This window comes from Drosophila takahashii, chromosome 2L, assembly GCF_030179915.1.
Source record: "Drosophila takahashii strain IR98-3 E-12201 chromosome 2L, DtakHiC1v2, whole genome shotgun sequence".
NCBI lineage: Eukaryota > Metazoa > Arthropoda > Insecta > Diptera > Drosophilidae > Drosophila > Drosophila takahashii.
This window is the reverse complement of record NC_091678.1, coordinates 30,042,402-30,058,696: the sequence shown is the minus strand read 5'-3', so window position 1 is coordinate 30,058,696 and position 16,295 is coordinate 30,042,402. Positions and strand designations below refer to the sequence as shown.

The 16,295-nt window shown below is 34.1% G+C and overlaps 1 protein-coding gene and 1 long non-coding RNA gene across 8 annotated transcripts in view; one reads left to right on the top strand and one right to left on the bottom strand.

Moving 5' to 3' along the window:
• Nucleotides 1-3,878, top strand: part of DIP-epsilon (Dpr-interacting protein epsilon) — a 293,049-nt gene extending 289,171 nt beyond the window's left edge. For 4 of the 7 annotated variants that reach the window (XM_070219383.1, XM_070219385.1, XM_070219384.1 and 1 more), the window contains 2 exons: nucleotides 2,687-2,845; nucleotides 2,921-3,877. In XM_070219383.1, coding sequence (XP_070075484.1) covers nucleotides 2,687-2,845; nucleotides 2,921-3,117 — 356 coding nt within the window. In that variant the 3' untranslated portion in view covers nucleotides 3,118-3,877. Of the gene's footprint in view, nucleotides 1-2,686; nucleotides 2,846-2,920 lie in introns of all 7 variants that reach the window. The other 3 variants (XM_070219387.1, XM_070219388.1, XR_011420230.1) reach the window with 2 other exon arrangements.
• Nucleotides 3,879-5,426: 1,548 nt separating this feature from the next.
• LOC108066761 (uncharacterized) lies at nucleotides 5,427-6,015 on the bottom strand. The gene is made up of 3 exons (XR_011417599.1): nucleotides 5,886-6,015; nucleotides 5,549-5,692; nucleotides 5,427-5,484 (listed from the first exon to the last, which is right to left on the bottom strand). It is a non-coding gene; the product is annotated as an uncharacterized lncRNA (long non-coding RNA).
• Nucleotides 6,016-16,295: the final 10,280 nt, after the last annotated feature.

Genomic DNA, 16,295 nt, shown 5'->3' with positions numbered 1-16,295 from the left:
AAAAAAAATCGACTGAAATCGCCCTTGGTTTTAGGAAATCGCCTTTGAATTTGCTTTACTGGCGATTTTGTCTATATTAAAGAAAGTAGGTTTTTAAAATCAACGACGTTTTTTTTTCTAAAAATCAAAAAAAAATAGACTGCAATTTAGAAATTTTTTGCTAGAAAGTAAAAAAATATTTCTTAGAATTTAGAAATAAAGGTTTTCTATCACATTCGCCATACTTGAAAAAAAAGTTTTTCTGTGCTTTAAAAAAATATTCTATAAAGAGGAAAAATTTTCTAATCTTCAGAAAAATTTTCTAATCTACAAAAAAATTCTGAATTGAACGAGTTTTTTTTAGCAAATTTTTCCTGAAATACAGAAAAATCAATTTTTTTTTCTAAATTATAAGGTTTATTTTTCTAGTCTTCCTTTCTTTTTTTGAGGGTTCAAATCGCAATTGATTTTAGAAAAAAAAGACTGAACTTTTCTAAAACTAAAAAAAAATTGCCATTAAAATTATAAATATTTCTACATAATAAAAATATTGTTTTTCTAAACACAGAAAAAATGTTTGAAGATTTTTCTAACATTAAGAAAAAAATGTGTGATATTAAGAAATATTTTTCTAGAAAATAAAAAATTTAACCGTATTTGATAAATTTCTCTTCTTATAGACTTTTAGAAAAATTTTTCTTAGCCTAAGAAAAAATCGCTATTAATCGAAGAAAATTTCCGGGATTCCTAGGGGTCTAACGCGTGCGTGCATGCATATGTTATTCAAGCTTGCGGCTGCAAGAGTGAGTTCAAACCCACGTCGAGACGAAAAACTCATGGTGTCTTTTTGTTTTTTTTTAACACTAATGGTTACATATTAATAAAAAAAATGTATTGCATTTTTTTTTAGCTCATGAATAATTATATTTTGATAAAAATGATGTTAAAGTTTTTCAAATTTGAAACATTCAATTACTGTTACTATTGAACCATAATAAATATATAAATATTATTATTAATCAATAAATATTTAAAAGCAAAATTAAATGAACAACTAAAAGGAATAACTAGAAGAGAGCCAGATCAATTTGAGTAAAAAGAGGAGAACAAAATGTGAATAGACTTTGTACAGCGTCTCACGTGATGCTTCCGTGGCGCAGCTAGTAGAGTGCGTGACTGCAAACTGTGAGGCAAGCGGTTAGCGGTTCGATTCCCGCGTGCGGCGACTTAGATGTTTTCTCAAAATAGTAAGCTATTGGGTTTTTATATTTGTAATTTGTAATTTGTACACTCGTTTCAGTTATTATTTCAGTTCCAATTTGAAACCACCCAAGTGCTCAATTAAAAGGAAGTTCAAATAAGGTGACAAACAAGAACGAAAAAAAAAACAACAATAAAGGCCGTGGCGTCACAGATTGTTTAATCGGGTATAATTCCGAAGCCCGAAAATAGATTTTTGTATTTTCTGAATTTAAGAAATTTTTTATTGTTATATAAAAAATATTTTTCTATATTTAAAAAAAACCGTATTTCTATTCTTTAGAAAACCTTTATTTCTAAATTATATTTCTAAATATCTAAGAAAAATTTCTAAATTGCAGTCAATTTATTTTTTGATTTTTAGAAAAAACTTCTTTGATTTTAAAAACCTACTTTCTTTAATATGGACAAAATCGCCAGTAAAGCAAATTCATAGGCGATTTTCTAAAACCAAGGGCGATTTCCATCGTTTTTTTTTTTGTTGGGTGTACTTAATTTATATATGTACACACGACTTTTATTTGGGTGTCACAACAATGGCTTCTTGTCATGCAGAAGTGGGTGTCATCCTACCAATTAAAGGTAACAATGACGGCATCAATAGTAGAAGGGGGAGCGCCAACAATGAGAACAACGAACCTGGGACAATTTTATTGAGTGTTCGGAGGATATACAGTAGCCGAGTGGCGACGTCAACAAGAAACGGCATTGGATTACTTTCGTGATTCGCTGCCAAGGCAGGGCTACAAGTCAAGCCCAATAAATTTTCCCAACAAATTGGCTTCAATAATGGCAAAAACCAGCAGAGAAAAAATGGGAGGTGAAATCCCCAAACCAATTGAAAAAAAATTGAAAACTGAAAAAGATTTTACTGAAGTTACGATTTCTAATAAGTTATGAAAATTCGGTTGGGTGAAAGGCGATTTATAAGGTTACTTGTGATTTATTATTTTTCTATGGATTGCATGCGATTGAGCAAAAATTTTTTTTTCTTCTATCGTTCCTTCTGAATTAATAAATTGGAATAGTCACAGAAATCTTGCTTAATTTGACAGGAACTTGGACTCCCTGTTAAGCTTTCTCGATAAAATGACAGCGATTTTCCAAGGCCAACTAAGAGGAAGACTCGACTGGTTTTTGTACTCTCGGGACATGATTAATTACAACGATATTCAGAAACTGGCAATTTTATGCAACCTAACGATTTGACCGATTCTTTTCGACGTGTGGTTTTTATACCCGTTACTCGTAGAGTAAAAGGGTATATTAGATTCGTGCAAAAGTATGTAACAGCAAGAAGGAAGCGTTTCCGACCCCGTAAAGTATATATATTCTTGATCAGGGCCACTAGCCGATAGTCTGGATCAACCATCTCTTCCTTGCATGTAAATCCCTATGACCAGTACTATAAATATTTAATTTTGCATACATATCTTGTTCTTTATAGTGTCGAATCCGCCAACAACACAAGCTCCGCCCACAACCACAACGCTGCGGCGCACAACAACGACTGCAGCTGAAAACACGCTAGATGCCTACTCGAACACCCCTTTGAATGGTAGCGTCGGCGAAGGACCAACAAATACGGGAAGTAGGCCTGGCAAATGTAAGTACTACCCAAGTGCACCCGCAATTTGCCAACCAATTGACGGTACTTCCGCCTTTTGCTCATCTATTTTAGTGAGCATCAAATATCTATCGAATCTAAATGAGATTGATAAGTCAAAGCAGAAGTTGACGGGCAGTAGCCCCAAGGGATTTGACTGGTCAAAGGGCAAGACTAACGGGAGCCATGGCTATATCAAAGCAACAAACTCACCTCTAACCTGCTGGCTTCTCACGCTCCTTTCGCTGCTGGCAACACACTTTTGCGGTTAATCGTCATATATATACATATTAATAAAGTGCCATTAAAAACATTCGATATTAAAAGTGTACGATGTCAAAAATAAAAAATGGACGCGAAAGCATACAATTTTTTCCCCAATATTCGTTATTTTCTGAGAAAAAAAATTTTTTCTACAACCGACTAATATTTGGTTTATTTTTATGCCATTAAATATTTTTATTAGGCACCTATTACTTTGCCGTCTGCTGAAAAATATGTTTAGTTTAGATCGAGTAAGGTTTAGATCGAATAAGGTTTTTTCAGCAGAGCCAGGCACCAGCTCCAAAAAAAATAAACTCCCATAAACAAAATATTATTTTCTAATGATGCCAAATTGTTAAAAATAGAGCACTCACTTAAAAGCAAAATGTAAATAAACGCGTATATGTATTAATAAAAATCAAATGAAGTTGTAAATTATGTACTGGTTATAGGTCTTAGAAATAAACGTTCGTTTGTATGAAAGTAGACATCAACCAATTTATGTATAAACTAGACATTTAAATTAAAAATGAAGGCTTAAATAATCTCGTAAAGCAGGCACAAACATTGCATTAATCAAAAACCTTAATATTTTCGTTAGCTATTGAGTTCACGTTTAAAAACATTATAATTACGTAAGTTCTAAACTACACATACAGAAATATATTTAAATACACGCACACATAACATAATATGCCTTAGTTTGTGTTTTTTTGAGAGTAAAAGTGATAATATACCTATATTTTAAACTGGCTCCCTTAGTGGAACAAACAGGCACTGCAAAAAAAAACTAATAAAATATCAACATATGTATTATGAATTGCTTCATACATCTAATGCATTTTTTATTGAGGTATTTTTATTCTATTCTATTTTATTCTACACTTTAAAAACAAACAAGAAAGGAAGCTAGCTTTGGCCAGCCGAAGCTTATATACCCTTATATACCCATTTTTCCGATTGTTCCTATGGCAGCCTATATGAGATAATAGTTCGATTTTGATAAAATATTGAAAATATTGAAAAAAAAGAAAGGAAGTTAACTTCGGCCAGCCGAAGTTTATATACCCTTGCAGGTATGCCTACCTAAAATGTTGTTTTTACATTGTCAAAAATCAAAAAGCCTACTTTTTATAAAGTTTTTTCTATTATTTTGTTTATTATTCCTATGGCAGCCATAAGATATAGTGGTCCGATCCGGCGCGTTCTGACATATGTACTACATGCAATAGAAAGAAGACTTTTGGGAAAGTTTCATCGCGATAGCTTTAAAACTGAGGTACTAGTTCGCATAGAAACGGACAGACGGACAGACATGGCTAGATGGACTCGGCTATTGATGCTGATCAAGAATATATATACTTTATGTGGTCGGAAACGTCTCCTTCACTGCGTTGCAAACATCTGACTGAAATTATAATACCCTCTCCAAGGGTATAAAAAATCCCAGAGTAAAAGAAAATGCAATAAAAACCCAATAATTTTCCAAAAGTTCCTATTGCAGCTATATGATTTTTTAAAAATTTAATTCGAAATTCAAAATTAGGTAAGAAATGGCATTTCCAACAGTAGGAGGTTATATGTTCAAAAACACCCAAGACATAAGTTTTTTTTCCCGGTTATTCCTGTGGGAGCTATATGATATAGTTGTCCGATCCGGCTCGTTCCGACTTATATACTACCTGCAAAAGAAAGAAGACTTTGGGAAAATGTTATCCCGATAGCTTTAAACCTGAGAGACTAGTTTGCGTAGAGACAGATATAAGGACAGGCGGACAGACGGACATTGCTAGATCGACTCGTCTAGTGATGCTGATCAAGATTATATACTTTATAGGGTCGGAAACGTCTCCTTCACTGCGTTGCAAACTTCTGACTAAAATCATACTACCCTCTGCAAGGGTATACAAAAAATCAGTTCGTTATTTAAATCAGCATTCGGCAGCATTCGGAGCCCACCGGGAACCCACCGGGAAAGTGAGAAGGTGCCCTTCAGTTCCAGAAATCAGTTTTCACTCGTGAATCACCGGGTGAATCACCCTTGACAGGTCATTTGGCACTCGCGCCGCACTCGTGATTTTCCATAGAGGCTTTTGTTCGAAAGTTCCTACCCCGTACCATAGTGATAGCTTCAATGACATTTTTTCGAAGTCACTCGTGATATCACCAGTGCCTTATACGAATTGGTCATATGAGACGTCACCACCCTGTCACGCATGATTTCACGAGTGACTTTTTCCAAAATGTCATCAGCAATTTTATTACAAAAAAAAAATACAAATTATTGTATTTTCTATTCATTTATTTAATTTTATTTATTTCATTGTATTCATTTACATTTCTTATCGGGTCTTCGGATTGGTGGGTCAACGCTCCTGAAAAAATTTAAAAAATAAGTATTACCATTTGTATTTAATATTCAAATAATTGCTTACTGACCATTAAGCACCGCATATAGCCCTTTGCGTGCTTTTAAAGATTTTTTGCCGCTGCTTCAGTCCAGATTGTAGTCGATAACCAGACTATCTGAAATAATCAGCTTCAGGCATTTCGATAAATTATTATTTTGGTCACTTTCTGGATCTGTAAATATACATATATATATATATTTATTTTTGTTTTGTTTCTAATTGTTACAAAGCATTTCAGCTTGCCACTTTCGGCTAATGCACACAGAACTTTCTAGGTTTTTTTTGCAAAACACAAATCACTTTCAAAATTGGTGCAAGTTAAAGTTAAGTCTATCACAATATCTTACATTTAAGGTAGCACTTACCTGACTTTAATTTATGTATATGGGCACTTCCACCAAAAGGTCCACCAAGCCAAAAAACTTGAAACTTGAAAAAAACATATTTCCACATGATTTTGCCGCCATATTAGTTTCTAATTAGTTGCATCCTGAGCTAAACGTAAAATGTGGAGTATAGTTGGATTATTTTTATGAAAAACCCCAATAATATACACAAAAGTTAGTTTTTGGCTATTTTTTTGTTATTTTTTGGACCTGTCTTCTGTTGTTAATTTATCCTATAGGAATTCTAATATGTGACATTTTTCTGTACTGAATGCTTCATTCACATGCTAAACTATTAAGTTAAAAGCAAAACATCCAGCAATTGGGAGATAGAGGTAAAGAAATCCGCTTTACAAAACAGTCGGAAAAAATGTCCCGAGCGACATGTCCCGAGCGAATGTGGTTGAAACTGGATAAAAAAAAACGGCAAAGAATTTTTGAGTAAAACCAAAAGCATTTCACAGCGACATGTTTGAACAACATTCTAAAAAAATCGCATTCAAATATTCCATCAGAATTCGCCAATTTCTGGTGTTGTATGAACTTCCCCGAAATCCACTTCTATTTTTGTCCCGAGCGAATACGGCAGTTTTTTACCGATATCTTAAAAACTAAAAGAGCTTGGGAAGAGTGAAAAGAAAAGTCCATAATTAAAATTAAAATCCATTGTTTTACAATTTTTTTTCAACTTTAAAGGTGTGCAAATGTCCCGAGCGACATTTTGGAAGTGCCCATACATATATCACTAGTCACAAAATATTTTATTAACCGCGCAAAACACTCCTTCTCTCAGAAAACCTTGAAAATAATGCGATGTACCCAGTCTTCTTCTTACTCCTTTACCCAATTTCTTTTGTTTCATCTTCGCTGTTGGTGCGTGCCAATGCTCCTACACCCTTTCTTAAGCGGTATATATCCGACTAAATAATTTGTATTTGTTTAGTAAAAGCGCCATTTCTTAAAACTGTTAGTGTTATAATATTTAAATAAATATTAATGGACCATTTTTTTTAACTAAAAAATGAACTTATAACATCAAGTTAAATAAAAAATTGAATTAGGTAAATGTATTTGTAATGTCGGGGGGCGGGCTTTTCCAATTGGGGGTGCTTGTGGTGATACCGATCCCGAGAAGTCAATTTAAGACGGCCGAAATGTTTTCGTTTCACTTTATAATAATACTCCACGATTTATTGACTTCACTTGCGTACGGTTCGTTTACACTGGTAAATTAGAACTAACTTAAAACTACAGAGTGGAAGCTCCCAGAGCCGCTTGGAGAGCGGAGTGGAGACACTTAACAGTGCGAGAGAGCGAGATGCGAGCGATCTGGAAGAACTGCTGTCTCGACTGTCAAGGCTCCAGGGGCGCTTGAAGGGAAAATTGGCCGGGGCTGGGGGCGCCGCTTTGGCGCGAACAGTATTGTTTAGGTAAATTCAAATTTTATGAATAAACAATTTAAATTTATAACAGGAAATTAATTTGTTTATTTTGAAATATAATAATGCTCACAAAATGTAAGGGCATACACATGTCGCTGCGTCACGAAAGTTATTCCAGCCAAAATTATTCGTTTGGCCTAATGAATTTGTCATGTGTCACCACTCCAGAACTGAAGGTTCTTTGTGTGTTGAAAATCCTGTTTCTTTTAGCAGAAAGTGTTGGAAATCCTGTATCTTTCAGCAGGTGACGGTGTAAATTGTAAATTTTAATTGTAAAAATGTTAATTGTAAAAATGTAAATTCCTTTGGAAAACCACATAGCAACCTCTTTTTCCCCTTACTTTTTGTGTCACCCCCGTGTATTTTGAAACCAGAGACGGAATGAGCTGGGTATTTATTACGTCATCACATTTTCAGTGTTCAATTTGGAATACAAAATAAAACAAAATTTCCAGGCAGCTAATCAATTGGTTGGCCCACAAGAGAGAACACTATAGTCGAATATTGCGACTATCAGAACCCTAAGCTCACTTAATAGGACGCTGCCGACCGCTGATTTGAATCAAAGAACAGAGTTCGATTTTCTGGTACAATTGAAATTTGTAATTTTAACATGTGAGAACGCTATAGTCGAGTACTTCGACTATCAGTTACCCTTCCCTACTCAGCTATTCGCTACTTAGCTAAAGGGAGTGCGAGATAGAAATAAAAACAATTGCTCATAATGAGCTGGGTATTTATTACGTCATCACATTTTCAGTGTTCAATTTGGAATACAAAATAAAACCAAATTTTCAGGCAGCTAATCAATTGGTTGGCCCACAAGAGAGAACACTATAGTCGAATATTGCGACTATCAGATACCCGTTACTCAGCTAAAGGGAGTGCGATGCAGTCGTCAAAACTACTGGCGCCATCCAGCGGCCGTTTTAGTTTATGATCATAACTTTTTATTGGATTGTGCGATTTTACAAAATTTTAAGGCTACGCCAGTGTTATCTTTAAAAAACCTACTTTGTGAAATCACGACAAACTCGTTACGTAAGAGTGACTTAAAAGGGCATCTAAGCCATTTTTTGGCATAGGTTGAGCACAGACCCTCGAAGATATCTTAAATCAAAACATTAAATGTTGCTATTTTTTTCAAGCCGCGATTGCACAAATACCACCCGTTAAACGCGAAAACTAAGTATGCAGATATGCTTATATACGTCTATATTAACATATTTTAATGCCAATAGGCCTGCACCTTTTAATAAAGTCCATTTTGTTGACCTGTGTAATTAACCGCAGCTGTATGTTTTTAGGTTTTTCGACTCTGTTTTCTAGTATTTATTATACCCGTTACTCGTAGAGTAAAAGGGTATATTGTATTCGTGCAAAAGTATATAACAGCTAGAAGGAAGCGTTTCCGATAAAATAAAGTATATATATTCTTGATCAGGGTCGATATAGCCATGTCCGTCTGTCTGTCCGTATGAACGCTGAGATTTTGGAAACTATAAAAGCTAGAAGATTGACATTTTGCATGAAGGTTCTAGGAGTTCCTACGCAGCGCAAGTTTGTTTCAAAAGGGTTCCTACGCAGCGCAAGTTTGTTTCAAATCGCTTATACACGATTTAAAAAATTTTAATATTTCGGAAAAGTAAAAATGCAGTTTTATTGTGTTCATGAATACCTATCGAAATGTAGAAGAAATTTGTTAAATCGGACCATTCGTTAAAAAGTTACGGCGGATCAAAGTTTTTATCTCCATCTCCTTCGCACTTTCTTTAGCTGAGTAACGGGTATCTGATAGTCTCTCTTGTTTCTCTTTTAAAAAAATCATAAAATTATTTTAAGAATGGGGTTTAAAAGATAAAGAGTGTATCTTTAAGAAAACTTTAACATCAAAACAAACCATGAATCCGTTTGCCTCTAAAACCTCCGGAAAGTGAACCAATTTCAGCATTTTTCGAACTTGTGCTAAGAATCCTTGCGTCGGGGAATTTTTAGGAAAACGCAGGTTAACCTGGGAATTCGTAACGAATTAAAAAAAACAGCATCCCTCGAGGTAAATTTAAATTTAATTATATAATAATTTCAGTTATTGTTTCAGTTAAAATTTGAAACTAAAAGTGTGTTTATGTACGAACATAGTGACGTCATCCATGTGTTTAAATAAAGGAGAGAATAATAAGAGAAAATAAGTTGAGAAACGAGCCCAAAGTTGAGGAAGCCCAAAGAATCTGCATGAAAGATGCCAATCCTCTAGCTTTTATAGTTTCCGAGATCTCAGCGTTCATCCTGACGGACAGACAGACGGATAGAGAGACTGACCGACATGGCTAGATCGACTCGGCTAGTGATCCTGATCATGAATATATGGGCACTTCCATATTGTCGCTCGGGACATTTGCACCTCTTGAAAGTAGAAAAAAAATTTTAAAAAAAGGGATTTTAATTTTTTTTAATAGGCAGTTCTCTTCACTCTTTCCAAAAAACTGCCTTTTTCGCTCGTGACAAAAACAGAAGTGGATTTTGGGAAAGTTCATTCAAAGCCAGATCTCAGCGAACTCTGATAAAATACACCCATACAAAATCGACTAAAATCGCCCTTGGTTTTAGAAAATCGCTTATGAATTTGCTTTACTGGCGATTTTGTCTATATTAAAGAATGTAGGTTTTTAAAATCAAAGGCGTTTTTTCTAAAAATCAAAAAAAAAAATAGACCGCAATTTAAAAATTTTTTGCTAGAAAGTAAAAAAATATTTCTTAGAATTTAGAAAGAAAAGGTTTTCTAAAAAATAGAAATACGATTTTTTTTAAATATAGACAAATATCACAGGTACACAGCCAAAAATTTCCACGAACCATTTCTAGTTTTCCATGATAATTGTGTGCTCCTGAGTAAAAGTCCCATACAAACTTATGTCCCATCACCTACAGGTTCCGCGGTATAGCTAAGAATACAAAAAACCGATGTTTGCCCACATTTTGAATTACGTGGCCTATATAATTGGACTAACCTTTATTATTTTCGGTAGGATTTAATCTCAATACATCACGGCATTCCTAAAAAATAGTCCGCATTGTGAACCATTGCCCATGTCTTTGGAATTCGACGCCAAAGTTGAAAATCCCAAAATTGTAGAGATTTTTCTGATGTAAAAAAAATTCTGAGGATTAAACCTTGAATGGAAGTAATTTTAACTATTCATTGTATCTATTGTCCATTGTATGCTTTAATTTCGGTTTAAAGCGTTTTCATGAGGACATTTTATTGGATTTCTTATACTAATAAAACCGATTTTTTTATTTCATTATCTACTCCTTAATGTTGTCAAATTTTAAAAAAGTCAAGGCATCCTACAGAATGGGAGTAAACATTTACATTTTTCTATGTATGTTCAGTGAACGTACTTTAGTTTCTTAGTTCTAGAGGTTGCCATGACTTATTCAAAATTTGACAACATTTAGGAGTAGATAATGAAATAAAAAAATCGGTTTTATTAGTATAATAAATCCAATAAAATGTCCTCATGAAAACGCTTTAAACCGAAATTAAAGCATACAATGGACAATAGATACAATGAATAGTTAAAATTACTTCCATTCAAGATTTAATCCTCAGAATTGTTTTTACATCAAAAAAATCTCTACAATTTTGGGATTTTTAACTTTGGCGTCGAATTCCAAAGACATGGGCAATGGTTCACAATGGGGACTATTTTTTAGGAATGCCGTGATGTATTGAGAGTAGGTCCTACCGAAAATAATAAAGGTTAGTCCAATTATATAGGCCACGTAATTCAAAATGTCGACCAACATCGGTTTTTTGTATTCTTAGCTATACCGCGGAACCTGTAGGTGATGGAAAATAATTTTGTATGGGACTTTTACTCAGGAGCACAAAATATCATGGAAAACTTGAAATGGTTCGTGGAAATTTCACAAAGTTTAATTTTGTGTTCCTGTGTATTTTTTAATAAACAAAAAAAAATTTCTTAAATTCAGAAAATACAAAACTGTATTTTATGGCTTCGGAATTAACCCGGTTGTTTCTGTGACGCCACGGCCTTTGTGTTGTTTTTTTTTTCGTTCTTGTTTGAATTTCCTTATTTGAATTTCCTTTAATTGAGCACATGGGTGGTTTCAAATTGGAACTGAAATAATAACTGAAACGAGTGTACAAATTACAAATATAAAAACCCAATAACTTACTATTTTGAGAAAACATCTAAGTCGCCGCACGCGGGAATCGAACCGCTAACCGCTTGCCTCACAGTTTGCAGTCAAGCACTCTACTAGCTACGCCACGGAAGCATCACGTGAGGCGCTGTACAAAGTCTATTCACATTTTGTTCTCCTATTTTTACTCAAATTGATCTGGGTCTCTTCTGGTTATTCCTTTTAGTTGTTAATTTAATGTTGCTCTTAAATATTTATTGATTATTATTAATCTCTAAAGATTATAAAATGAAAGACCGATTTTTAGGGGGATACGACCACAGCCTAAACCATAAGAGCTAGAGCAGCCAAATTTTTTCACAGTATTCCATTGGGGGCGTAGGCGCCCACTAAGGTCCGACATGTCCCCCCAGTGGCCCCAAACAGCTCCAATATCCATATTTAGAGCAAAAAATCATTAGATTTACTTAAGCTTAGCTTCTAAAGTGGTTGGAATTTCGAAATTTTGATGTTGCAGAATTTTAGGTCTTGAAAGGGCCTAATTAGAAATCTAAAAGAAATTTCGATATCCCCCATAATTTGGGGGCTACATTTAAAATTAACTTTTCGATTTAAAAAATCTAAACCGCTGCTCCGATCGAGATGATTTTTTGGTAAATGGTTATTCTATGGCCCAAATGCTTAAGTTTAATTTTCTAAGTTTTTAACATTTTTTTAAAGTTTTTTTAACGAATTTATTTAGATTTCCTAAGTTATTGCGTTGCATTTTGTGGGAGCCCGCCGAGAGAGCGAAACACAGAGAGCGGATGCCAAGAGAGCGACGGCCGAGAGAGCAGCAGCCAAGAAAACTGATGAGGGGGAGGGGTAGTGCTGCAGGGAAGGGGGAGGGGAAAAGGGCAATTTAAGTTAAAATTTGTTCCGATCAATATGATTTTCGATCAATAGTCAGTCCTGTAGATCAAATGCCTAGGTTTTATTTTTCAAAAAATATTTTTCATTTTGTAGCAGAAGTAAGAGCCTTATTTAATTTCCACCATGGAAGAAGATAAAAAATTACTACAAAATCTGTAAAAAAAGCCAAAATGTTTCCAAGTTAATTATTAATCTTAAGATTCTAACTTTTCATCAAATACGTATGTACATATGCATATTAAGAAATGTTTTGATTTGTACAATGCAATACATACACACAATGTGTGCTTATGTTTCTACTTGAAAGTACATAATGTGCTTAAATACAATTAAAATTATTCATTTCCTTTCAGCCAATGCAAAATTGGAAGAGTTTAAAATTAATAATTATCAATCAAATGTGGAATCGGAAAATAATAAGTTACTTCGCTACTTTTGTATGGGATGTCAATCTTTTCGTGTGTGTACAAATGTTTTCGTTTCATTCAAAACAATAAATTTAAAAATAACAAGTTCCAATTTACAAGCAAGTGTACATTTGTGCGCAAATTAAAATTGCATTGATAACATTGTAACTGATAAAAAGTATACAAGTTCACGACTTTTACTTAGATCGCATTCATTTATTATATAGCTCTACAAGTAGCCTTCGGATTCTCTCTCTGGAAGAATCTTCTAGAAAGGTTGTTTACGCAAAGGTTTTCAACAAACGCGCAAATAAGATATAAGAAAGTCCTGACAACCTAATTTCCTAACTGCAAATTAATTTTGAGCGAACAAAGTCGCTCCGGGTATAGCTAGTATTTATATATTTATTATGGTTCAATAGTAAGATTAATTGAATGTTTCAAATTTGAAAAACTTAAACATCATTTTTATCAAAATATAATTATTCATGAGCTAACAAAAATGCAATACATTTTTTTTTATTAATATGTAAATATTAGTTAGTTAGTGATTTTAATCGACCTATGTTTACTATTGAGTGCGTTAGCGAAAACGATATTAGTGTTAAAAAAAAAACAGAAAGACACCATGTGTTTTTCGTGAACATATGCATGCACGCCACGCGTTAGACCCCTAGGCTACCAATCCCGGAAATTTTCTTCGATTAATAGCGATTTTTTCTTAGGCTAAAAAAAAATTTTCTAAAAAGTGTAGGTATAAGAAGGGAAATTGATCAAATACGGTTAAATTTTTTATTTTCTAGAAAAATATTTCTTAACTAGCAGGGTGCCCGCAGCTTCGCTTGCGGATAACCCAAATATCTGAAGCTACTTTTCATATGAAATAGTTTGCAGTAGAATTATATAATTTTGCATTTTAGAAGTTAGTTTAAATTTATTTGTAGATTTGGATGAAACTTTAATTAACCCTCATTTCCACACCACCCGGAGGTAGAGGATACGGCGCGTTTTTTTTAACGTGGTTTCCCCTAAATAGGCCTAGTCCACAATATAAGTTCAAATATTTTTATACCCTTGCAGAGGGTATTATGATTTCAGTCAGAAGTTTGCAACGCAGTGAAGGAGACGTTTCCGACCCCATAAAGTATATATATTCTTGATCAGCATCACTAGACGAGTCGATCTAGCCATGTCCGTCTGTCCGTCTGTCCGTCTGTCCGTCTGACCGTCTGTCCGTCTGTCCGTCTGTCCGTCTGTCCGTCTGTCCGTCTGTCCGTCTGTCTGTTTCTACGCAAACTAGTCTCTCAGTTTTTGAGCTATCGGGATGAAACTTTCCCAAAAGTCTTCTTTCTATTGCAGGTAGTATATATGTCGGAACCGACCGGATCGGACAACTATATCTTATAGCTCCCATAGGAAGGATCGGAAAAGAAATCGTTAAAAAAATTCTAGCTTCGGTGTTTTTTGAAATATTACCTTCTACTTTTGGGGATGTTATTTTTTAAATATTTCTGAATTTCGAATTAAATATTTAAAAAATCGGACGAATATATCATATAGCTGCCATAGGAACAATCGGAAAATTAATGGAAAAGTAATAGGAAATAAATTCTAGCTTCTTTGGTTTTTATTGTATTATCTTCTACTCTAGGATATGACTCTTTTTAAATATTTCCGAATTTCAATTTTAATTTGATCAAAATCGGACGACTATATCATATAGCTGCCTCAGGAACGATCGGAAAATTAATGAGATTAATGAAATTAATTGAACATTTTTGCGATTTGTTAATTAATAGGAATGATCTGCAAGGGTATTTAAGCTTCGGCTGGCCGAAGCTAGCTTCCTTTCTTGTTAAAAGTTATTTTAAAACCTCTCTGTAAACAACATTTTTTGTTTGGCCATCAGGAGATAGGATGATTAAGCTCTTTACTGAGCTAACTTTTGAACAGGCCACATAAAATTGTCCATGGGAAAAACAATCGTCAATAAGATCTAATCCAGCTACTTTTAAAGTCTGCCCTTGTGTCTTATTTATTGTAATGGCAAAACAGACCTTTACAGGAAACTGTAGACGTTTAAACTCAAATGGTAAGTTGGATGACGTTAGAGGAATTCTTGGTATGAATACTGTCTCTCCTTTGGCACAGCCGGTAAAAATAACGGCTTCAATAACAAATTTGTGAAGAGCTTTAACTTGCAATCTCGTTCCATTGCATAACTTTGGGGGACTTAAGTTTCTTAGCTACATTATTAATGTACCAATTTTTAGCGTAAGAACGTGCAAAGGCAATCCTGCTGGATTCTGCATGTTAAGAAATTCAGTAGGATAATGCACAGCATCTTCTACCTCAGTAACAGTGTCAACTGATTTGTATGTAACTTCCTCACCGTTAAATTATTTTGAAAGATGATTATTTATTGAAGCAGCTCTGTCATTTCATGAAGCTATTATTGCACTTTCTGATAGCCAGTCCAATGACTTGTGAACAATATTTGAAATATCTGGAAAATTTTTTGATGCAAGTTCTTCCAAAGTGTTAACAACTGTACCTAAACTTGATGAAATTAATATTTTTCCATCAACAGTTGGATAATCTCCATCTCCTATTTTAGGTAAAGTTTGGGCAAAAACACCGGCCGTTCTATCACCTAGTAAAATAAATATAAATATAGTTATACCAACTTTAATTATTTTTTGTAATGGTATTTCGAAGAAAAAAATGACAATCATAAAGCAGAGTCAGGGGGTGGAAAAGAGATGGAGATATATAGTTGCAAGCGTGTGCAACATCGGCTACTTTTAAATCGGGTCCTAAAAAAGTAAAAAGTTAAAAATTGAAGCCGTCATATTTTTTAAACTTTTATTATGTTTTTAACTATTTTTTAGCGAAAACACGGTATCGATTGGTTTAACGGTTTAGCGTACAGGATTTAATTTTATAATTGAATGAGTTTGGGGCACTTTGGTGAGGGATTGGTCACCAATAACTATAAACTAAAGTCTACAGAAATTATAACCATATTAAAGCACATTTTATATTTTTAAGGAAGCGCTGGGAAATGCATGGCAGAGGGAGAGGGAGGGAGACGGAATCATTTGTTGACAATTTGTATGAAAATGCAGAGAGAGATAGCAATATGCAGGCAGCATTATGGAGACACTTGAATTCGATAAAAGGTCGACTTTTTGCTTAGTTTCTCTGTTTAAAAGATAGCTAGAGCTTTGGTGAAACCATCAAATGAATCGTTAAAACCTAAGGAAAAACTTTACCGAAGGAATTTTTGATACTCAATTTAGAAGTGCAATTTTTCGACGTTTAAAGATGTTTTTGGCAAAATTGTAATTTTGGAACGGAAAAAAGCCTCAAATCTAAGCGGTCAAATTTTTTAAACATGTATAATGTTTTAAAGTATTTTTGGGCGAAAACACGGATTCGATTGGTTAAACGGTTTA